General features: G+C 44.1%; 1 protein-coding gene across 6 annotated transcripts in view; it reads right to left on the bottom strand.

The window, feature by feature from the left end:
- The window catches only part of fgfr2 (fibroblast growth factor receptor 2), a 50,075-nt gene extending 26,212 nt beyond the window's left edge, over nucleotides 1-23,863 (bottom strand). The window contains exons 1-6 of one of the 6 annotated variants that reach the window (XM_084735402.1): nucleotides 23,211-23,863; nucleotides 20,851-21,106; nucleotides 10,839-11,096; nucleotides 10,437-10,511; nucleotides 4,689-4,858; nucleotides 1,841-1,964 (exon numbers count right to left, since the gene is read on the bottom strand). In XM_084735402.1, the coding sequence (XP_084591528.1) occupies nucleotides 1,841-1,964; nucleotides 4,689-4,858; nucleotides 10,437-10,511; nucleotides 10,839-11,096; nucleotides 20,851-21,031 (808 nt within the window). In that variant the 5' untranslated portion in view covers nucleotides 21,032-21,106; nucleotides 23,211-23,863. The remainder of the gene's footprint in view (nucleotides 1-1,840; nucleotides 1,965-4,688; nucleotides 4,859-10,436; nucleotides 10,512-10,838; nucleotides 11,097-20,850; nucleotides 21,107-23,210) is intronic. The other 5 variants (XM_084735401.1, XM_084735400.1, XM_084735399.1 and 2 more) reach the window with 5 other exon arrangements.
- Between the last annotated feature and the right edge of the window lie 284 nt (nucleotides 23,864-24,147).

The raw sequence follows: 24,147 nt of genomic DNA, 5'->3' as shown, positions 1-24,147 counted from the left end.
CTCCTCTGTGAATCAAACTGCTGCAGCTGCATGTCTGCTCAGGTTATCTGCAGGTTATTGACCAGCCTTTAGAAGAAGAACTGTGTCAGATAAACTTTGATGTGCACTGATTGCTTGTATAGTGGTTCGAGTGTAGGTCCACATCAAATTGAGGGCAAAGTTGCTCTCACACAAACACACATGCACACATTGATCCGCTGTCTTTATCCCTCGCCCCTTGTTGTCGCCGCCATCTATCGATTCTGCAAACTGAGCAGAAAAACACTCTTTGCTCTCTGCGCTCCAAAGGTCATAGTGAGGGGTTGACTGAGTTGGGTCTGAACTTGCTGTAATAGTGCTGAGGACAGCACTGCGTGTCCTCAGAGAGGGACACTAAACGATCATCCGCTACCGGTTTAAGTCCCCATCATACCTCTGCCGACCTTACAGGGTCAGCTCACCCAAATCACACAAATAAACATATCTTTCCACTTACCTCGTGCAGTATTGAGCCATGCACATTCTGTTTATTAGCCATGTAGTGGTGCTCAAGTCATGGAAAATTGCATTTGAGAAAACTGGACAACGGTGTGTGTTTTCTTTCCAGAAACAGTGTCTCTGTTACTCAGGATATTCCATAGACTTTACAGTCAGCAAATTTCAGAGGAAATATGTCTTCAGTAAAAAGCAGTTCCAGTGAAAATATTTTTTTGTGATTTAGGTGAACTGACCCTTTAAAGGGATAGTTCAGATCATTTAAAGTGGGGTTGTATGAGGTACTTCTCCATAGTCAGTGTATTGCCTACAGTAGATGACGGTCAGCATGTCCTCAGTTTGTAGAAACAGAGAGAATGAACTACTGATAACAGGGGCAGCAACAAAATGTATTTTAGGCCCTGAAAAAAGTTCCACCCAAAATAAAAAAAAATATCAGTTTAAGTGTGTGTTATAATTTCACCACTTTTCGTTGCACACGCTGAATAATACTCTCTCCAAACCAACCAAACTCCATAGGAAAAAATCAGTGATTTTACCTCGCAGAACACAGGACCTGCTGTTCTACTGCTGCTTCAATCTGTTAGCTTGCTTGTGTTATCATGTGACTGCAATGTTTTAAAAGAATAATTCAGCTTTACACAAGTCACACAATAACTCAAACTAACAGATCAAGGCATCAGACATCACTCCAGCAACCTCCTTATTCTGCAAGATAAAATTAATGATTTTACCTACGGAATTTGGTTGCTTTTGAAGTATATGAAAATGGCCTATATAACAGCAGTAGTAGTTAATTGCTTAGCTTCTGTGCTGGTGCCCCTCTCTGCTTCTCCTTCTTCTGCTGACTATTGATAAATACCTAATACAACCCTACATTAAATAATCCGAGCTATCCCTTTAAATCGCCCTATGAAAAATAATTACTTGAGTAGGTTTTAGCCTGCTTGGAGTTACAATTTGTCATAAGGAGCACACTATAATTGGACATCATAAACATATTATATCATCATGAAAGTAGGATTTACCTAACTGAATAAAACATTACATTATATAACCAAATGGAGACTACATTAAGCCTGTTGACATGTGCACCTTTAGCTTCCACACACTTGGCAGCACTCCTTGACCTGCACCTGCATCTAGAGTGCACCTGGGCGATCAAACAGCATGCATGCATGCATACACACACACACACACACACACACACACACACACACACACACACACACACACACACTATTCTCAGTGTGAGAACTCTTTCCACTGGTCTCCCCCTCCTCCTCCATTCCTTCACTCCGTCTTTGTTGGCCTCACAGGTGTACTCTGAGTCTAAGTGTGTGTTTTTTCTGTGCATAGTACTGACCCACTACGTCCAGGGTGTAGGTGTGGTTGATGGATCCAAACTCGTTCTCCACCAGGCAGGTGTAGTTGCCCTTGTCCGACGGCACCACGCTCTCCATGATCAGGGTCCAGTGCTGGCTACGCACCTGGAAACAAGAGGCAGGAGTTTCTTGTTATGAGCGGACGGAAACGTTGACACGCTCAATGACACACACGCTCACATAAACACGCAAATACAGAGAAATACAGGTGACATTAACAGACATAAAGAGCAAGCGCTAAATGAGAAAGATGACAGACGGGATTTGGTTGGAAGAGTGAAAGTCGACAGCTGATGCAGCGTGCTGGAAAACAATATTGAGGCTGATGACAGGCTGATCCCAGCAGAATGACTCTATAACACGAGAATATTTTCGTTTTTCCTGCAAATTACATCAACTGCTGGGAAAAATGTTCCAATTACGTTCTTAGTTCTCAGTCATTTTGGGAGCTCTGAATTGTAGAGTTGACTTTTTTATGCAATCAGAAGGTCACATCTGGGGATTTAAACACAAAATGTCTCATGGCCACAATTCTTTCCATGTATCATGAAACTAGCTGGCAAATATTAGCAAAACATTAGCCAACTGGCTCGCTAATGACTGGTGTAGATTAACTAATTTTGCAAACATTATCTAATTTAAGATGTGTCAATATGTTGCTTTTACAGGTCTGCCAACAATGCTTTTAACCAGCTTCAAGTTTTGGTTTTCTTTTTGACATAGGTAAGCCAACCATATCTAAATATAGAAAACAGGAAGTGAGAAAGTTGACCCAGATTACAGGTAGCAGTCTTGCTCAGCTGTCATTGGAACACAGAGTGAAAAGGGGTGGGACTTAGGAAGGGGAAGTTTGATAAACTTTTTACAACAGTAAAAATAAACAGATTGTTACACCTACAGTAGTAGAGTCCCACATACTTTCCTGTAATCGTCTAATTCTTCTGTCCATCACTTGCATCTTGGGTAATTAAACCAACCTTTCCAGTCTAGGCACTTTCAAACACACAGTTATTCATAATTATTTGCAGAAATAGTTTCACCGCTACGTGGAATCCACAGGTGTGAGCCAATAATAGTGTTTCCGTCTGCACACAGAAGACAGACTGTAGCTACTGCTTATACAGGCCTACATTTCACACAATGGAGAGATTATGCCACAGGGCTGGGCTCAGGTACGGCTTTTGTCCAACATTTGTGGACAAAAAGAGAGAAATGAGCTGCCCACAGTGTATCTGACAGCCTGGCTGTATCATTTCCGTCACGTCGCGGCTGTTTTTTGTCTCCGCTGTACTGAGCCCGCTGAAAGCCAAAGGGAAGCGACATTAGCAGCTACATCAACATAATCTGCTCCTAAACTTTCCTGGCAGGGAGATGCGCTTCCTCATAAACCGTCAATCATTAACCAGGAGCCTCAGACTCGTTCAGCATCACTGGATCTTTTCATAAATTAATTTCATACCTGTCCATTTAAACTGTTATTCCACTCTATCAGCACTACTCGAGCACATATACAGTAAATGCTGCTTGTTTTTGAAGACAAAGAGAGGAATTTAGGAGCAAATATAACTAAACTGCAAACTAAATAGACTCCGTCACAGTGAAGGAATTCTTCATATTAAGAGTTGTAGATGTTTTCAGGCTTTTTTTTATATAAAGAGAAAATAAAACACAACCACATGAGCTTTACTTTCCCATGACACACAGAATCAGGTATGTTCAGCACATATAAATCAACTCAGACTGTTTATTTCCATGAACGAGACTACAGCAAGAGACAGTTTCACAAGTTAAGCTCTTTTGCTGGAATTACAGTACACTCTTAGAAATAAGTTGGAGTTCCAAAGGGGTAGGGTAGACCCTACATAAACCCACTGAAGAACAATTAGAACCATTATATCACAGAAGCGTTCTCTGTGGAAACTTTTAAAGTGAGTTCTGGGTGAAACCTTTTACAGATAGGTATAGTTATAACCTGTTATGTTGGGTTCTAGGTAGAACTCTACCAGGAACCAAAAAGGGTTCTCTTATAGGTGCAAGCCAAAGAGACCTTGATGGTTCTGGTCAGCATCTTTATGTCTTACAATGTGCTGTGTATAGAAAGTCATACTCATTTAAGGCTACTACTGACATGGATTTAAACTGATGAAAATGAACATTATATTTTTTGGTTCTCCTTACAAGAACCAGGGAATGCACTGGAGCTCATTCATAGTTTTAATTTTAGTGTCAGAAAGCTGCGCAGAACATTAAAGATTAATCGGTTTAAACTGTGACCAGCTCTGCAATAGTGTTTGTGAATCACATTTCAAAACAACAGAATCACATGCTGTCGTGGAATCACATACCAGTCTCCGACCAAAGCCAGTGGGACCTGTTCTCCCTGATTGAGTTACCTCAGCATTCTCAACTCGTTTCAACCCTGACGCTACCTACTTTCTCTATACGTTACTGTCTGGGGGCATTTAACCCTTAAGTCCCGGGCTTAAGTTTCTAATTGTTGGGGGGTAAAGAACCATTTCGAGTTACAGTGAGAGGCTCTGCAAAGTATCCTGGCGAGAGGAGGCGCACGGATGAGCAATTCCAATTTCACACCAGAAACCCTGCCCTCGTTTCCTCTGTCTACTCTGCTCCCGTCTCTCCAGTGAAGGGTGGAAAAGGGGTGAAAGGACAGCTGGGGAATGATTGGAAGAAGGAGGCTTGACGTCTCTTGTAAATACATTTGCAAAATGGTCAGAAGTATTGCAGCACAGAAAGCAGTAAAAAGTAAAGAAAGCAGTGAGTGGGTTGACATTTGTAATAAAAAGTATGATGTATTACTGTTTATCCTACCTTATACCCTCCCATGCGGTCCTCTTGGCGGAAAGGCCTGCTGTTTTTAAGCCAGCGCAGCTTGGGCCGGGGGTTGCCTCCTGCAGCACAGCGGAACTTGACTGTGTTGGCAGCTGGCACCGCATGCAGCTTCTTCTCCATCTTTGCTGACGAGGTCCAATACGGAGCGCCTAAAACCAGAGAACAGTTGGTGTTCAGTCAGGGTGAGATTTCCTAATCATCTCCTCAGCATTAACAGTTTGGCTTCAGGGGCCTTGGACCGACTACGGCAGATATACATGGAAGCGTGACTGCAGAGGAGCCAAACCTGAACCGTTCCTAACACTCCCAGAGACCCCACAAACCCTCCCCCTCCTTTGGCAACACCGAGTGACCCGCCGTCTAACATAACACAACCCAGAGCTGCACACAGTTAAATAAAAACACACACTTTCCCTGTAGGCTCGGCGGGGTGTTGCGGAGGGGGAAAAAACATCAGCTCTGAGGGGAGAATGTGCCTGGGCGTTGCCAAGAGGGTAACTAGACCATCACATTCAATTTCATCTCATTCCACTTAGCAGCTTTTTTTCTGCCTCCACTTCCTCCAATTACCATAGCTCCCCTGTTTATCTGCCTGTCACTTGGCTAGATATGGACAGCAGGGGCCAGGGATGCTTATCACCCCTGGAAAATCATTATGTGCCGCCAGGGGAGAAAATGAATGTCACGTTTAACGAAGGATTTTAGAGTTCTCACCGCTTTTTTCCAGATTTTATCAACCACTTCTCCTACTGGAATCTGTCGCCTTCCCCGTGTTTTGTCCATTCCCTGGTTGCCTCTTTTTTCTCCCAATTTCTGCCTCTCCGTCAGCTGGATTTTCCTCCGAGCCCCCCACCCGCCCTTTCTCTCTGCACCTGGGAGTGTGATTGCCTAAGCAGATGGGGCTCGGAGGGGAAGAGAAACTCAAACAACAACCCAAACGGTCTTCCACACCATCACTTCCTCTCCAAATAGCAGAAGTACAAGCAACAAGAGGGAATGCCCACAGATAAGACCACTCCTGACTTTAGTATGACCCTCTAACATAAGTTAACATCCCTGGAGGATATCTGCTTCCAGCGCCCTCCCTCCACTCTCTTTCCCGCCGCCTGTCCAATCTGCATACTATCAGACACCTCCCATCATTTTCTCTGGCACGCACAACCGGACAAGTCGCACATACTTGGATAGTAAAGTCAGTAAACAGTGCTCTTCCTTCCTGAATGGATGCATACGCTAAGCACTTAAACTATAATTAGTCATCCCCCTTTCTTCTTCTTCCGGCTCACTCTCACTATCTGCGCTTGTCTTCCTGGATCTTCACCTCTCAGTCCCCTTCGTTTCACCCTCCCTGTCATCACTCCGTCCGCTCAGACAGAGACAGATTAGGTGGAGACTGGCCCATTGCGAGGCCGTCTCTCCGAAACGACCCCTGACCCCAAACTGGCAGCCGGGTCGGAGGATGAGGTTGGGACATGAAAGGTGAGCGGTGCTGTTTCCCATGCTCTCCGTCCGGAGGGGCAGCACTTCAAACGAGACGACCCTCAGACCTCTCTCCAGATGAAGCCAAACTCTCGCTGGTCCAACTGCTGCAGACTCCAGGAACCCCCGCCTCCCCCCAAAGCCCCGTGCATCCGGATCCCCACTCACGGCTGTTTATCCTAAGCTGGCCCGGGGTGAGCTGAGGTTATCTAACTCCTGCGCTATGAGGCATGATTTTTTTTTCCCCTCTAAGTTCCTCTGGAGAGATAAATCCATCAGTGACCCAAAGTAGTGTTTCAACGTTGAAATGATTTCCCGTGCAAGCTGAACAAAGCGACTTGTTGCAATAGATTTGGAGAAAACGGTTTCAAGAAACACCCTTGTTTTCAGCTTTGTGGCAATGCTGTTTTAGCTAATTCAAACTGTTTTTGAATAGTTCATTGAGTGTTGCTAAATCCTGATTGGTTTACAGGAATATGTTACATCAACTTTTTCCAATCGAGTACCACCCACTTCAAACGAATGAGTTGAGCTCAGTCAAAATAAAAATACTGAAATCACTGTTGTGAAATGGCCAAAACCGTTCAAACTTTGGCAGAAATTGCATGTGCATGTAGAACGCTGTTACCCATGTAAGACGCTGAAACAGTTAATAGATTTTCAGGGCCTTTTGAGGGATAGTTCGGGTTGTTTAACGTCGATCGTCAGTGTGTTACCCACAGTAGATGGCAGTCAGCACACCCCCAGCTTGGAGAAGCAGAGAGGAGTACCAGCATGTAAGCTAAGCAAAGTACTGCTGTGGACAGGATCAGCAACAAAAGGTATTTAAAAAAGATCCACCTAAAAAAAATAATATCAGTTTAAGTGTACAATATTTTTTGAATACTTTTCCTGCATTATGTTGTCAATATTGCTCTACCCAAACCAATCAAACTCTGTGAGTAAAATCAGTAATTTTACCTCACAGACCGCAGGAGTTGCTGGTCTACTGCTGCCTCGATCTGTTACTATGTTTGTGCTGGTGTGTGGCGTTGATGATTTAAAAGCTGAGTTCAGAGTCACATATTAGTACAAACTAACAAATAGATTGAGGCAGCGGCAGACCAGCAACTTAACTTTATATTGGAAATTAAACTTTAATATAAATATAACACACTATTTTCAAACTATTATTTTGTCCACTTTTTTTCACACTCTTACATTAGTAAGATCTAAAATCTTTTCATTAACAGTGGATAAACTTCTCTTTGGGCTGTGCACGAGTGCTTTATGTCTCTGTCTTAACTTTTTGTCACAACTTTAATTGTGCTGGATCTATTCTTCCATGTGCAGGTTTAACTAAAGAAGAGACACAGTGACAGTGAATAATGATGTAAACAATAATGAGTAAAGTCGTCAACAGGACTGAATGCAGAGCGCAAAGCTCCACGTGGCTCTTTAACTTCATCATGACATCAGTGCTACCCTCCACCACTTCCCCACCCTCACCCTTTCCTTAAACACAGCTTCCCTCACAGATCCCTGAAGAGGCTCTTCCATGTCTCCTCCAATAACACCACCCACCGCTGATGATGGACAAACACTCTGGACTCTCTCCCTCTTCAGCTTACGTTGTTCAATCTTCTACACAAAGTCAAATCAAAATGCTCTGTTTTGCGGTGGCTTCATGCCCAACCCGTTCTGACTGCTCCAGAAAAAAAAAAAAAAAAAAAAGAAGCCACGAATATAAAGCTACACCCCGCACTCTCCGCTCTCATTCCCTCCCACGCCTACATGCACCCTCCTCCCTCTCTCCAGTCCTCGGCCTGAAGCCAAGGCTCCACGCCATGCTCAGAGAAGTGCTGGTCCGAATCCAACAAACCCCCTCCTCCTCCTCTCTCTGCCTCTTTTTCCCCTCTCCTCTTCTTCCCCCTTTTCTTTTAATAATAATCTCGGTTTTGAATTTTCAGAAACACACACGGCGAGAAAATGCGACTGTACTGCCAGAACAGCTTTGCCTTTGTTTTCAAACAGCTTATTACCACCAGAATGGCTGGATCTTTTCCCTCTCCCCCATTTTTTCCTCTTGCTGAGCTCCTCTCTCTCCCCCATATTTAATGGATTTCAGGCAATTACAGTCAGCCCAAAAGTGGAGGAGGAGGACTCACGGTGAGACGCAATGCGTGTGGAGAATTTTAACAAGATGTGGAAGCCCTCATCTTTACTTCAGTGAGCGTGTGTGTGTGTTTGTGTGAACACATGCATGTGTGCATGTGGCTACATAAACACATTATTACACCAGATACTCACCAACGCATAGACAAAGCGGGATAAAAACTTTCTCTTTCTCACACATGCACACACACACACACACACACACACACAGGCCCATCAGGTGGGTAACTGGGTCCAGATGGGCGTCTTTCATAATAGATGAGCCCAGCTGACTGACTGACTGGCTGGCTCCATAAGACTTGACTACCTGAGGGACACTAGCTAAAGGAATGTCAGGAATCTCTGTATTCCCTGTAGACATACACACACTATACGATACACACTCCATGCTCACAGTATAGGCCTAGACAGGAATGCTCAGATATAGAGTAGCAGATATTTGGGTGCAGGGCAGAGCTGACATGAGTTTTGGCATCGCTAACAGCTGTCATCTCCCAATCCTGACAGACTAGAAACCATCCACTTTCTCTGCTTAATCATAATCGCGCCGTCTGAACTGTGCTAATAAGCACTGACAAAGCTAAGTAGATTATTTCACTTAGGGATTAAGTCTTTGTAAGTGTTTGGCTATCACAATCAGCATTCCAGACTTGCGTTCTGACATGCTGTTAGGGACTTTTCATTAATATTGCAGACCAGGACACGGCTTAAAACAAAGGACATTTGCAAGATTTATAGAGTTCACACCAAAATCAAAAATACATATTTTACCTCTGGCCTGTAGTGCTATTTATACATCTAAATAGTTTTGTGAACAGTGCTATTTTCAAATCACAACAGGTGTAATATTTGTTAAAGACAAAATGTGCATCAAAAAAACATTTTAAATTAAATATTGTCATGCTGCAGATGTCTTGGTCTACACAACATATTTTACAGACTTAAGAAAGCATCTGTTCAGTGCAGATCCCTGCAAAAATTACATTTTAATGTGTTTGTCAATGAAAAAGGGAATAATGGTGAAAAAACTATTATTCCCCTTAATACTGCAAATTATATTGCAATTGCAATATCAGTCAGAATAATCAAAATTTGATTTTTTTTTTCTAAATCATTCAGTCCCACTTTGAGCACCACAAGCTGAGTGCCATCTACTTCCATTATATTCAAGAGGAGGCATACATCTCTACAGAACCAAAACTTTGCAACTCACAGCAAAACTGTCTAGATGGATAAAAAACACTACAGGCAACAGAAAAGTATGTGTTTTGATTTTGGGCTGCATTGTCCCTTTAAGCTTTAATATGGGGAAATACGCAACTTGAAAATGCTGAATCTCTGTTGGTCTCTCTGAAATCTATTGAGAAACCGTTTGCATTGTGAATCACAACTAGACCATAAAGTGACCAGAAAGTGAATGCACACAGGCAAAATTATATTTCCCAGTTATTCCTATATTTCCTTTAAAGTCCCAAATGCTACTACAGGAAGTAAATAGGGCTCGGGAATATGGACAAAATGAAATGTCACAATATTATCGAACAAATACCTCAACACTGATATTTATTGAGATTGCGAAAATATTGTAGGGATGACTAATGGTGCTTTCACAAAACATTAACGCAATGAGATTTTAATGAGATACACAATGAGATGAATAATCATCAGTACTGTGGATTTAATGACTAAGCGGGTAAAGGCAAATAATTGAACAGCTAGAACAGTCTGGTAAGTTTAGAAATTACATCACTTCACTATAATACAGCCTTTAAAACCAGGAAAAGTCAACACTAAGGCCATGTCACAATATACAAAAATCTAAGATCTAGTTTCATATCACTATATCAGTATAATACTGATATAGTGTCCAGCCCTTGAAGCAAAATGTGGTTATTTTCAGTAGAATAAGGATCGTTTTAGTCAGGTCAACCCTCATTGTCCCAGCAGTAGCAGACAGGGTCAGATCGGTGCACCCAGTCTTCTGCTGTCCACTTCATGTGCCTTGCTTAAGGCTGTATAATCTATGGGAGTTGGTGAGGAAGGGTAGCGCATCATTAACTCATTCATCCCTTGTTTCACGCCTCCCATACTCACTTATCTGCTCTCCGTCTGCCCCAGTGTCCTCCGATCGTTCTGTATCGTCCTCATCATCCCCCGACGAGATGGCATCTGCACAGAGTAACCACGGTTACTGCCACCCTCTCGCAATCCGGATACACACACATACACTATTGCATGCAGAAATGTTCATGCAGTTACTTTATCGCAAATTTGCACACACAAATTTTAGAGTGAAGGCCAGGCTCGGGCCTTTTTCTGATAACTGTGGTCGTATGCTACTGCAGTTGTACACACTCACACTCAAAGGACCCCAGAGTTGTTCAGAGGGAACTAAATATCTGCTCCATGGCCACTTCCCAGACTCAGCTGAGCTCATTCCAACCCTAAATCACCACAGATCCTGTCCCAGCCTGAGCTGTCTCATCCCTGACTCACCTGTGACATTCACTATGAAGCAGACCGTGTCTTTGCCCACGCTGGTGCAGGTGTACAGGCCTGAATCCTTGGGCGTGGCATCACGGATCTGCAGCACCTCCTGCTCTATCAGCGTGCGGTTGTTGGTGCCCAGAGAGCTGCCGTCTTTGGTCCAGGTGATGGTCCCCGTTGCCGGCAGAGGGCAGCTCAGCTTCAGCACCTCCCCCGGGTGCACTGAGCACACCGTGGGCTTAGAAATTTGGTATTTGTTCGATGCGTCTGCAGAGCGGATGGGAGGGAGGAGGGGGGAGGAGGTTGAAGGGGTGGGAAGGGGGGAGGCAAAAAGGACGGATTGGAGGAGGAAGAGGGTGCACAAGAAGGTGGAAAAAGAGGTGGGAGAGGAAGAAACAAGCAATAGTTTAAGAACCAAAAACACCACAAAACCCCCAATGGATGCACTTAAATCAACTTATGCAGGAGGAGCAATACAGAAAAGAGGAGGCCCACTTTTTATACCGTCACACCAACTTGTCGTTACCACAAACTCCCAGCCAGTCATTTGTACTGGAGCCCTCAGAAAATACCACTATTCTGTTATCAAGTGTGCAGTGTGATTGGCGTTTATAGATTCAGAGCATGCAGTTACGGCCAGAGCAGCATGTGTAGAGGAAAAAAACAAAAAAACAACTGATGCTTTGCGAGCAGGTGAGAATTGCACATCACCACCCAACCACCCTCCCTTTTAGCGTAGATGCCAAGCAGCGAGTGTGTGTGGGTGAGTAGGAGCAGCACAGACAGGTCTCTGCAGCCTAAAAAAAGGTAATAAAACTCCAGCACTTCTGCCCATCAGAGAGAAAAGCAGCCAGAAAGGTCTGGGACGGAAGCAGTTGTCAGGCAGGGGAAGGGAGAAGAGGGATGGGGGAAGGCGCTCTCTTTTTTGGCTTTTCTCTAGTTTTGACTGTACACCTAAGCTTCAAAAAACCTTGACCTGGCTGTAGCCTGACTCCTCTGTTTTCCATCTCTCGATTCCTGGTTGTCTTTCATAACACGACCATGGAGGATCTACAACCCCTGCGCAGGATTTGCTGGCCAAGGCACACAGCAAGAAACTCCGCACGACTCCAAAGTGCATAAAACCTTCACTTCTGGGAGGAAATCCAAGTCCGCCTGTGAGTGCATGTGTGTACACCATGTCCTCTGACTTGTTCAACTGCGCAGAGACAACGAGGTGAATGTCCAATGTATGAGAAGGAGTTCGGAGCGTCTGTAGCTGAGACTTCTACATCATCCATGCAACGACTGAATGTCGAGCAAAAGGGGGAAAACCTGCCTGAAATACAAGCTGGATTCTGCCATATATACCAAAGCCAATTCCAGTCACCCTGAGGCTCTTGCAGACGTTAACACACACACACATTCATGCAGAAATTCACTCAGCTCAAACGTAGATAGATCTTGACACTCTTTGCAAGCATCCACAGTGAGAAAACAGTGGAAAGTTCTTTTTTATTGCAGAACAAATATGTCCAAAACTGTGAGCGTGTGTGTGTTTTTTTTTCTTCAGAGGGAACTGAAGGCAAACAAGACAAGCATTAAAAAGATTTAAGGGGCAACAATGGAAAATCCTACAAAAAAGCCAGTGATGACGGTATATGAAGTATTTGACTGAGGGATGATAGGTGTAATTATAGAGGCAGTGACACTCCCAGCCTTTCCTGTACCTCAGTACACCTTTTCAACAGCATTCCACACCCGTTATGTGCCCTACGAGTGTGTTCAATGTACAGTATACACACACACACTCTCGCCTCGACAGGAAGGGAAAGTCATTCCGCCACAATCCAGCGGTCGAGGCATGTGTGCAAGCCTCTAAACGTTCCCCTTGGGCAAGTAGGCACACACAGGTACAGTTCCTGTATTGTCTCTCTGTTTCCTTCGATCCGGAAATAATTAACCCCTCCTTCACCACCGCCCCCCCCCCCCCAGGACTGACTGTGTGGTCTGATAAGAGGTGGAGCTCCTGCCCTGATTGATGGGAGCTGTCTCCACTACCTTTTACAACCTAGTTTTCCACACCGGAGGCCACTGCCTCTGCTTTGACATTATTATTGGCTTCAGCTTTTCCTTTATTGTTTCATTTAGGACTGTAAGTGATGTAGGGATGTCGTAACTACCGGAACGCAAAGCAGAGCGGGTATCTGCTGGGAAGCGAGCTGGTATGAACAACATCAAGATGGCGGGCCCCTCAATGAGGCTGACGTAGCACAGCAACACCTGGAGCACTCACACACACACAGGCTGGATTTCTGCCAGCATATTGACAAGAAAGGGAGGGTACCGAGGTGCTTCATAGAAAGATGATACACGATACACGTGGATGTGTATGTGAGTGAATGTTGTACACTACAAGGAGAGGTCAGACAGCGAAGGAGAGATGGACGGAAGGAAAATAAGTACAAAGGAAAGGAGAGGAAAAAAAACAAAACAAAATGAAATGGGATGGACGGAAAGGAAACTAAAGGAGAGAAAAGGAATCTCTCCAAATGGTGCGTCTGATTAAAGAAAGCATGCACGTGTTAGTTCTGCCTTCATCATTTCCTTATCTCTGCTGTGTCCATCTGTCCCACTCCATCAACTCCTCCTCCCTCCACCTCCTGTTGCTGCTCCTTCATTTCCCTCTTTCACCTTCCCTCCAGCGTTGCCCTCTCCTTCCCCCTTCCCACCCCCGCTGACCCTGCTGACCTAACCCTGACCCTTCACAAACCTGTTGACACCTCCAGCATGCCTGATTGTTCATGGGAACCTGTGTCATATAAACACACGCAGGCAGAGAAGAAACACACACTGAGAAAATAAAAATACAGAGGTGCACTTCAGTGAATAAATGAAGATGCGGGACAGACACACACCATGCAAACACCTGAAGGGAGTTTACAAGAGTCCAGGGATGCATGCTGGGTTGAAGAGTTGAAACACTTCACTGCAGATTTTTCATCTCTGCAAAGTTTCATCCCCCTCTGCACCACAGGAGGGGGCGGGAGCATCTCTATCTCACACACACACACACCCTCACACTTAAGCTCGATTTCTACCAAACAGCTTTCTCCTCTTTCCTCCCTTCTTCATTCCATCATCCCTATCATTTTGCCTCTCTTCTCCTGAAGCACATCTCCATTTGAAAACCCATCTCTCTCTCTCTTTTTCCCTGACAGCTATTACAAGTGTCTATCAGGCGTGATAGATTCGGGCTGTCCACTCCTCGCTATCTCTTCGTCCTCATTCGCACCGTCTTGGCTGGCAGTAATTAGTCTCGCAGCCTGAGCGTCTGCGGCAAAATGCAGCGAGCAATTCTCGCCCAATGTCCCCCTGACGTCTGCTCACCCGTCTGTCTTTCTGTCTGTTTGTCAGGCTGGTGAGAGCCAAGCGGAGGGCGAAGTGTGATTTTCTTACATAAATGATTTCTGGGTTTACTTCTGCAGAGAAGCACATTGGGCTGCACGTCTGCTCTCCCATCGCCTCCCTGTCGCGCTCTGCACAACAGGATAGGTAGACTAAATGTAATGACTGCCATCTCGGAGGCACACACTCAGCATGCAAGCACACACACACAGGCACACACACACTGCCAAATCACATTATCTCTGCTGCCCTTCTTATCCCTCCTTTTTTCCTCTCCTCTTTCCTCTGTATCCTCCTCACGCAGTCAAATCCCAGGACTTTTCTCCCCTTTTTTGTCTCTGCCTCTTTTCTGATGTCCGTGTCCTTTCACATTCAAATCCCTCCTTAGCTTTTTTTTATTATGACAAAGGAGCAGCTCCATGAACTGGCTCCTGCTGGCGTCCATGGCAACAACCCCTCCGGTTCACCCACCCCTTCACCCCTCATCAAGGCATTCCCCTGAACCCCACCCGACCCCTTTAACCCACTGGCAACTCCTTATCTGCAAAATCTTCTTTGGTGGAAGCATTAGTGACCTCAAAGCAGCGCCTCCCTCGAGAGATTAATCTTGAGAATTCAATATTCAATCAGCTGAATATATAAACTGAGGCTGCAACTAATGTCCATCACAACTTCCCAGAGCCCGGGCTGAAATCCTCAAATGTTTTATTTTGTTTAACCACCAGTCCAAAACACAGAGATATTGAGTTTATGGTGATATAAAACAGAGAGAAGCAGCAAATCCTCACATCAGAGAAGGTGGAACCAAAGAAAGAGAAAGTTTTTTACTTTCTTACCATGCCTTACTTTAAAAAATGACTGAAATCTTCAATCGATTATCAAAAGAGTTCTTTTTTTTATCACTAGACTAATCAATTAATTGGCTGTTTCAGTTTTAATATAGGCTACACATTTATATTAAAAGTTTTTCTAGAAAACTGAGCAGGAGGCTCAATGTCTTGTTCGAAGGATGATGTAAGGCTGATGCAGGAATTGAATCTATGACAGATCTATCATTCAAAGTACTACAGCTACTCTAAAAAATGTATAGAATCAGTGCAACTTTATCCATTTAAAGGAGTTAGTTCGGCTTATTTAACGTGGGGTTGTAGGAGGTGCTTGTCCATAGTCAGGGTCCACAGCCAATTAAACTCCAAAGGTGAAATCAGTCATTTTACCTTACAGAACATGGGACTTTTGGTCTACTACTGCCTCTAACAGTTAGTTTTGTTTGTGTTATTGTGTGAATTTGGTGTTTTGAAAGGACAGTTCAGATTCACAGTAAAATTACTGATTTCACCTATGAAGTTTGGTTTGTTTGGAGAGAGTTATATTTGGCTTATATAGCAGCAGTTTTCCACTGGAAAACACTGTCTGATGGCAACGTAAAGCAATGAAAATATTCCAAATATAGCGTACACTTAAACTGATATGGATTTTTTTTTTAATGTGGCTAAAATACCTTTTGTTGCTGATCCTCTCCACAGCAGTACATTGCATAGCTTCCATGCTGATGCCCCTTAATATGCAACCTATTTGACAACTGTAACAAATCTGCAGCTTCACAAAATTTGACAAGAAATTCCTAATTCAATTTCTTAATCTATACACACTTAAATCTTATCCAGTTGTTTTATTCAGTGATTTTCCTCTCTTTCCCTCTGTCATCCTGCATCCGAACCAAGCTGGCTCAGATTCCTCTCTGTCGTCCACCGGACGAGGCACAAGCTGGCACAGGTAGCAGCTCTTCCCAGCCTCTTATCAGACAGGTGTGAGATTGAACGGTGGAGTGACAAGGTATTTTCTGGCACATCGGCCAAGGCAAATAACAGTCCACACCAACACACACACACGCTGACAACCACCAACACACTCAAACCTTCAACATTAACACCAGCCAACGGCAGGCTAATAAAAGTCATTGTGAGGAGGCCATATATTCCCCCAGTCACACCACCGCCCGACACACTGCATTTGTTTAGAGTTCAGTTCCATTGCCATCGCCACAGTCACACACACACACAGACACACAGTCCATGTCATTAACCAGCCAGCTGACACTTTTACACTTTTACAACTGTACTCCTACTGTGTAGATAGCACAGTATTACAGATAGGTCATAAGCCTGCAGCCCCTTGACATTCCCACCTCCACAAACAGAAACACACACCAACACACAACCACTAATACTGACCAACACTGTCATGAAAAAAGGCAATGCTACTCTGTTCAGTGCATCAATGGATCATTATGCAAATAAAGGCTGTCACAAACCAGAATCCTACAGCTCCCTACAACTGTTTGAGGATTCCATTATACAAGTCACATAACACAAACTACAAAAGCTTTCGAGACTGAAGTTAAGTTTTGCTACATCTTTGGTGGTAAACTTGATTAAGAGCAGAAATGATGCAGGACATAAATACAGAAATGTGCCAAGAGAGCAATTATGTTGCTAATGTGCCCAGAAACTCTTGAAGAAATAAAACCTGTCTTTTGTTCGGTCCTTTTCTCATGACACGCATGAAAGACTCATCCTTGACACATAACGTCGCCTTCATTTATTTAACCACGCGACTGTTTTGAAGTGTTTGCCTCCATGCTGATCAGAGCATTTTTTAAAGAACAGAGTTTGGCAGGGATCACGCGAAAGCACAGCCAAACCATGAGCTGACTTTTGTGTTCTGCTCTCACATTCAGCCTGCGTTCCAATGTGCCTGGTGCCACACTTATTCCACATTATATGCAAAGAGGGGATTGAACAGACTACAGAGCGGAGAATACCAATGTTAAAAACACACATACTCATGCACACACCTTCTGTGTTTGGTACCATTGTTATTCAGCTCAGTCGGAGTATTTTAATCACTGTGCAAACGGAGAGTGCCTGGACAAGGTAAACACTCCCATAGATACTGAAGTGGCTACAGCGACAACAATAGGTCTGTTGTGGGGACTTTAACCAGCGCGCTCGCTCCACTTCTACTGTTACAGGAGCCGCAGGTAAACAAACTAGCGGGGCCACCAGGGGTGGAGGCGTGGGCTCCATAGAGACAACATTGATATGCAATCTAATGAATCTACAGCAATTACTGCTCCCACACACACAGACAGACAGCGGTGTGACTGAGGCTGCAGGGCAGAGAGCGGCGGAGGGGGGTGGAGATCCTAAACATCTCTGCAGGGGGGTGTTATTAGGACAGAGAGGGCGGGGCCAGCCAATCTGTCTCCCTAACATCTATGCCCTACAGGTGACACCACAGACACGTAGATTATCGTGACCAAAATTAGCACGGTTATCAGTATTATTATAGTATTGTTAAACTGTACTGAAAATGTCCAGACAGTACTGATAAACACTCTGAAGACCTTTTAATAATTTGAAATGGCATCATGTCCTTTGCAATGTCTGCGTTTTCACTGATGCAAAACAAACTCACACTGCTGCCCCTGCATCTGGGGGGCGATAGTTTGAGGGGCAGTTTACCCCAAAATTAAAAATACATATTTTTCCTCTTACCTGTAGTGCTTTTGATCCATCTAGATTGTTTTGGTGTGAGTTGCGAAGCTCTGGAGATACTGACCGTAGAGATGTCTGCCTTCTCTTCAATATAATGGGACTACATGGCATTCCTACATTTGGAAAATTCAACACCAGCGTCTCTTTCCAGACATCATGACCTGGTTGCTTAAGATAATCCACAGACCTTGTTGTGAGCTTTCTAGTACAAAGAAAGTAGTTCTCACTACTAGAAAGTAGAAAGAAAGTTGTTCTGGTAGATTTTACTGTAGAAAAACTTAGTTCCAAGAGATTCTACTGTAGAGAGAAAAGTAGCTTATTTGTGAAACTGCTCGTAACAAGGTCTGTGGATTATCTAGAGAAGCCGCATCTTGATTTCTGGAAACAGATGTGGGTGTTTTCTCTCTTTTTTTGGCACCTTTGGCACACCAAAAGCATCTCATGAGTCTCATTATATTTGAGAGAATGTAGACATCCCTATGGCCAATATCCAAAACTCTGCAACTCCCACTAAAGTAATCTAGATGGATGAACAGCACAACAGGTAAGAGGAAAAATTTGTATTTGTGATTCTGGAATTGTCCTTTTAACTTTGGTTGATGTTGGACAGTATCGTGGAATTTAATTTTATCTATTTAGTCATTTCATCCGTAATATATAGACACCGCATTTGGCTTTGGATCATATGTCAATGTCGCTGCCATTTTTGGTCTGCTCAAGACTGGCCTGTAAACAGATACAAGTAAACAGGGGAGCTGCGGTCCGGAAAAAAAGCAATAAAATGTCTTTATTTCTCAACTGATTTCAATAAGTCATTTTATATTCAAGTTTTCATGATCCACTTGGAGTAAATTAGGAAAAGAAAAGTCTTTTATAGTGCCAAAAAACAGCAGCTCCCCTGTTTACATATACTTATTCACATGCCAGTTTTGATCTGACCAAAATAGCGGCGATGTTGATATATCGCAGCAACAGACCAAAGCAGTCAATGCTGCGTCTGCATGTTATACGTCTTTGGGAGACACTAGTGCAGCCCATCAGGAGCAGCAGTGAACAGAAGGAGACCACAACAAAGTGGACACACTGATTCAATCACACACAGCAGCGTACAAATCCGTGTTTGCCTGCCATGTGCAGCAGGGAAACCGATTCAGGATGAGATAAGGAGGCCAGGTTCTCTCTGTGCCCCGTTGATCCCTCATCATGTGACCCCCCAGGTCTCGCCACTTAATCTGCAGTCACATGACTTCACCGCTGCCCAGCGCTCCGTAATCTCTCCATCCAAAGGAGAAGTCAAATATGCACAAATCCTCTTAGACCTTTCCTGGAGGATTGTGTAACTCTGGAAAACTCTCCCTGTCTCCCTCCCTCCCCCTGTCCTCTCTGTGGCCATGTAGCGTAGCGTCCCGGGCCATGTGGGGGCTCTGAACCCACAGGCGTGGAGCCAAAGCGTCTGTGACAGAACAACAAAAACATCGACAAGAGAGGAGAGCTCAGGCAGCCTCTCATCATGGTAGTTAAGAACTATACCTGACCTGCAGGGCAAAGGACAGGACAAGGTACAGAGTGTATGTGTGTGTGTGTGTGTGTGAGTGGGGGGTTTGGCTTAAAAAAGTGATGCTCTGTTGTTGGCCTAACTTACAATTAGCATGCTGATTAAAGCCCGGGAACAAAAGGCTTTGGAATGTGAGTTACCATCCATCACAACAACTCTAATTAGCTAGTCTCTGACCAGACTGGAGACAGAAAATGGAGAAGCCTCAAAAGAAAAGACAAAAAAAAACAAAAAACAAAAGAAAAGCTGTCTGTACTGTAGAAGACTGCCTCTCACAAAAGATTTCTCAAAAGTTTTTGCTTTGCCAATGAAAAATATGGCTTTTAAACAGTTTTAATTCACAAACTTTGCAGAAAACCGAGCGCAGGCGGTCGTAACTCGAAGAAACAAAGCAAAGCCCTCGAGTCCATACCCTAATTTCTCCCTCTTTGTGCTTCTTTCCAGGCAAGCAGGGCATGAGAGAAATGCCAGCATAAACACTGTCCCACCCTCCTTCACAGCTCTGCCTTGTCGTCCCACACGGGGTTACAAACCTGCCTTTAACACTCAAGTATACTTTCGACTACAGCAGGAGAAATCAAACAAAAAAGTGTGAAACACTCGCCTCACGGGGAGGAAAACAAGAGGCTTGCCATGCTGAGGTTAGTTGTTTATTTATTTTAAATCTTACATAAACTCCATTCTTGAGTTCTTGAGTACTTGTTACATTTTAGTTAAGTTTGAATGGATAGAAAAAATGCTTTCTCTGTGAGAAATTTCCCATTCTGACCTGTAAGTGCACAGTGAAACCATGTTATTTTATTCAAATTGATGAAACTGTGTAACTAAATATTCCTTATTTTGCTGAAGGCCCATTGTGGATTTTTATCCAGTGATATTTAGGTTAGATAAGGATAGAAATTCTAAAGAAAGGATGCAAAAGTTAAATGGACAGCTCATCCAAAAATCAAAAACACATCTTTGTTGTCTCTACTACAGTGGTATTTATCTAGCTAGATTGTTTTGGTGTGCAATGCAGAGAAGTGGAGATATCAGCCATAGAGATGTCTGCCTTCTATCAAATAAATAGGACTGAATGGTGCTCAGCTTGTGGTGCTCGAAGTGCCAAAGAAATACATTTTAAAAACTCAACACCAGTGTCTTTTTCCAAAAAACATGACCCAGTTGCTCAAGATAATTCACAGGCATTGTTATGAGCAGTTTCATGTAGGAACTGGAAGATTCTACTGTAGAAAGAAAATTTACTGGGGAGAAGGCAAATATCTCTTCGGCCAATATCTCCAAATTCTGCAACTCACTCAAAAACTATCTAGTTGGATAAATAGCACTACAGACCAGAGGAAAAATATGTTTTTGATTTGGGGTGAACTTTCCCTTTAACTAAAACTCTAAGGGGGGGGGGCAAATTTGACAGACCTACACCTGCTCTCTAAAAACAAACCAAACAAATGGTTCTCCCCCCGCCTGCTCCACCTCCCAGGCTCGTCTTTTCTGTCCCTTCCCATCCCCTGCTGCTTACCTTCAGGTTCCAGAGTAGCCTCCTCCTCCTTGGTGGCGGTGAGGGGCGGCCGGGCCACGCTGACGGTCAGCAGGGACAGCAGGACGGCGGCCAGCAGCCAGGCCCACGAGGCCATCCCGTTAGTGGGGGCCAGCGCTCCCCATACCCCCCTTCTCCACCTCCCCCTGGACACTGATCCCATCTGAGGGGGTCCGCCCGACCATCAACTGCTGCCGGGTCGGCCTGTCACTCAGTGGAATTCACCCAATCACCTGGGCTGAGGAGGAAGGGAAGGTGGTGGCGGAGTGATGACAAAAGTGTGAACAGAAAGATGTCAGGGGGAGAGAAAAAAGAAAATATGTTAGTGTGGAACAATTACTCCCATTTCAAAGTTTCTGCACCATCTTTCCTCTTTATTTTGGACAAGGTGAGACAGCAACATGAAGTGAGAGACAAGCAACAAAGACACTGCTGAGGGTTTCAAAATGCTGTCAAACAAGCCGTGCCACAGACATACCGAAGCTGTGAGGCACCAGCAGTCAACACACAGCAAACCTCCATCTGACTCTGCTTCTCATACATAATTACATGCACTGAATACAGAAACCAATTAAGAGACATTGTAGCTCTGTCTGTCTTAGTATTCACAGTCCAACGAGTTTGATGCCACACAGCTGCAGCACTGCTCAAAGATAAGACTTTTTGGAAGTTTATTAAATAAAAATGTATGGAAAAATGTTTTATCTCCAACATTTTACCAAGCTCCTTCTATTTTATATATGTATATAAATAAAACCAGATTAACTAATGAGTCATAATACGTTTTTAAAATACCTATAGTACAGAATATCGCCGTTGTTGCACCAATTTAGTCTTTCTTGGACGTCGTTTATTCCCGTGCGCAACAGATGCGCCAAACCTGTTGCCCGCGCTGCTGCCTGTTAATTGTATTTGCAAAGGGCTCTTATTGCATTTCCGTGACTGGATTATGAAACCAGTACGGCTTTAATTGAAATGCAATATTGCGATATTGGGATTCACACACACCAATCTGTTTCGCCAGACATCTGCGGTTGAACCGTGCTGATGTGTCTCTGGAGGTTTGCTGAAGTCACGCTTCCCTGCGCTCTTTCTGCTCCAGCTGGACGTATCGATCGGTTTTACCCGCAAAGACACATGTAGTTTGACTTTTAGAGAGGCAACCTGACTGCATGCAACCTGATTTTTCTTCCTTAATTCACCCCTCAGGGGGCTCCACGGTGGATACGCACGGTGGACGCATGTCCATCAATCCATGAATACATCCTGACATCCTAACTTTGTCAGAGAAACGCCTCGGTTTGATTTCTGCAATTAAGGCGAATAATTTTGCACACTTACAGCTCGGAAGTGAATTATTAATGAACCAATCGGTGCACCAATCAATCATCGGGCTTACCGCTGTCTGAAAACTTCAGCAGGACGAATACAGACCAGAATTACCCACAAACCTCCACTCGTTTTGCATAATTTAAGATTGTATCACGTCCAGAGCACTTTTTAAAATGAGATTGTTCTGCAATTTAACATACAATAAAAAAATAAACGATAAAAAATAAAAACATACAAAATCAAACCGAAAAGCTCTTTAAATAGTTGATATTATCAACGTGCTCCTTCTTAAAATAAAAAAAACTTGTTATTTAGCACGTTGCTGACGACATGACATTTGGACACATGCGGGACTTTGCCTCATACATGACCACAGCCTTCATTTAAACCGGCCTTTGAATGAAATTTCTTGGCACTGATTGAATTCCTATTGAAATTCAAATCAGTTTGGCTTTTCTACAATGGGGGCTCATTTGGAGCCGCTCAGTGATTTAGGGCTCCGGCACCAAGCAGTGAAAAAACAACTGCGGTCACGGGATAATTGGCACCATAAATGCAATGTAGAAAATTAAGCAAAGTAATAAATAACCAGGACACTTGTTAATGGGCCCCTAAAGTGATGATGCAAGGTGCTGTTCGGTTCCTCGCCTTCTAAAATAAACAAGGATAAAATTCACTGATTTAACTGAATTAACTGAAATGAAGGATTGGAGATACTTATTTTATTTTATTGGGTGTAAATTTAAGAAAATATCAAATAACAAACTTTATGGAAAACTTTGCACATTTTACAGTAAAAACTCTAAAGGAGCATTCTTGGTTAGAACGCTGTAAAGTCAGCTATAAGTAGTAAAATATTTCTCATTTTGTCCTGCAGCCGTGAGAAAAAAAAACACAGTAGTACGCACCGAAAAGCGCAAAGCATTTCTACAATCACGTTCGTCGTGACAGCCGAAACCTTGACAGATTAGATTATGAGGAAGTTTTAGACGTAAACAGAAAATACTTACCAGGGAGGAATAAAATCGTGGAGATCTCTGTTTTGGCATGCACAGATAAGGGAGGAGAGAGCATGAGCTGAATCCAGAGGGAGGAATGTCTCCAACTCCACAATGCACCAAAAAAATCTGCGAGGCGCTGCCTTTTTCTCAGTTTACTATTCCACAATCAGCCGGCATCAACTCAGATCAGAGGATATATTCCACACCCGACTGGCAGCGTAGTCCGATGCCATGCAAAGAAATCCGAGTTTACACGCGTTATCCTTGAAAAACAGCTCGGAAAACCATCCCGCTGTCCCCCCGAAACTTTCCTCCCCGTCACCAAGTTTCTTCCAGGGCGCAGAACATGCCCAGTGCTCCCGAGCAGCGCACTTGTCAACTAAACACAAAGTTTGCAGCTACCAAGGAGGTGGAACTGGGTCTAAAAGGTACAAGAGGATAGTTGTCCGATGCAAAATGTCATTAAATCCATCAGTGTGCGTCCCCCAGCTGAAAAGAGCGTCTTTCGCGTCTCTTTCTCGTCTTCCGCCGACAGTCCTCGCACTGTTTCTCAGACGCTTTGTCAGGTTTACTAGATTTTTTCTCCTCCTTACGTCTCCACACACTGCCCTCCTCCTTCACTCCAGTGGGTGTCATTCCCCCCCAAGCACCCCCAGTGTAATTCGAGCCGCTTCCTGGCCGCAGTGCCTTTGGGCCCTGCCTTCCTCCGCCCATCAAACTGCAGCGCTGCCTGTCTGAATGCCTGCCTGCCCCGCGCTCAACTTGCTCTAACTGGCTCCAGAATGAGAGGGCCCCTGCTCCGCTCCGGAGCTGAGCTGTCAGACCGCCGTAACAACGCCCCTCAGTGGCCAAGACGTGACATCTGCGGGAGGAGACGCACATCACACACACACACACACACACACACACAGACGCACAGACGCACAAAGCATCCTTACAGAATGTT

Source organism: Lutjanus erythropterus, chromosome 14, assembly GCF_056507025.1.
Source record: "Lutjanus erythropterus isolate fLutEry1 chromosome 14, fLutEry1.hap2, whole genome shotgun sequence".
Taxonomy (NCBI): domain Eukaryota; kingdom Metazoa; phylum Chordata; class Actinopteri; order Lutjaniformes; family Lutjanidae; genus Lutjanus; species Lutjanus erythropterus.
The sequence above is the reverse complement of the archived record's forward strand: the minus strand, read 5'-3'. Positions and strand labels throughout refer to the sequence as shown.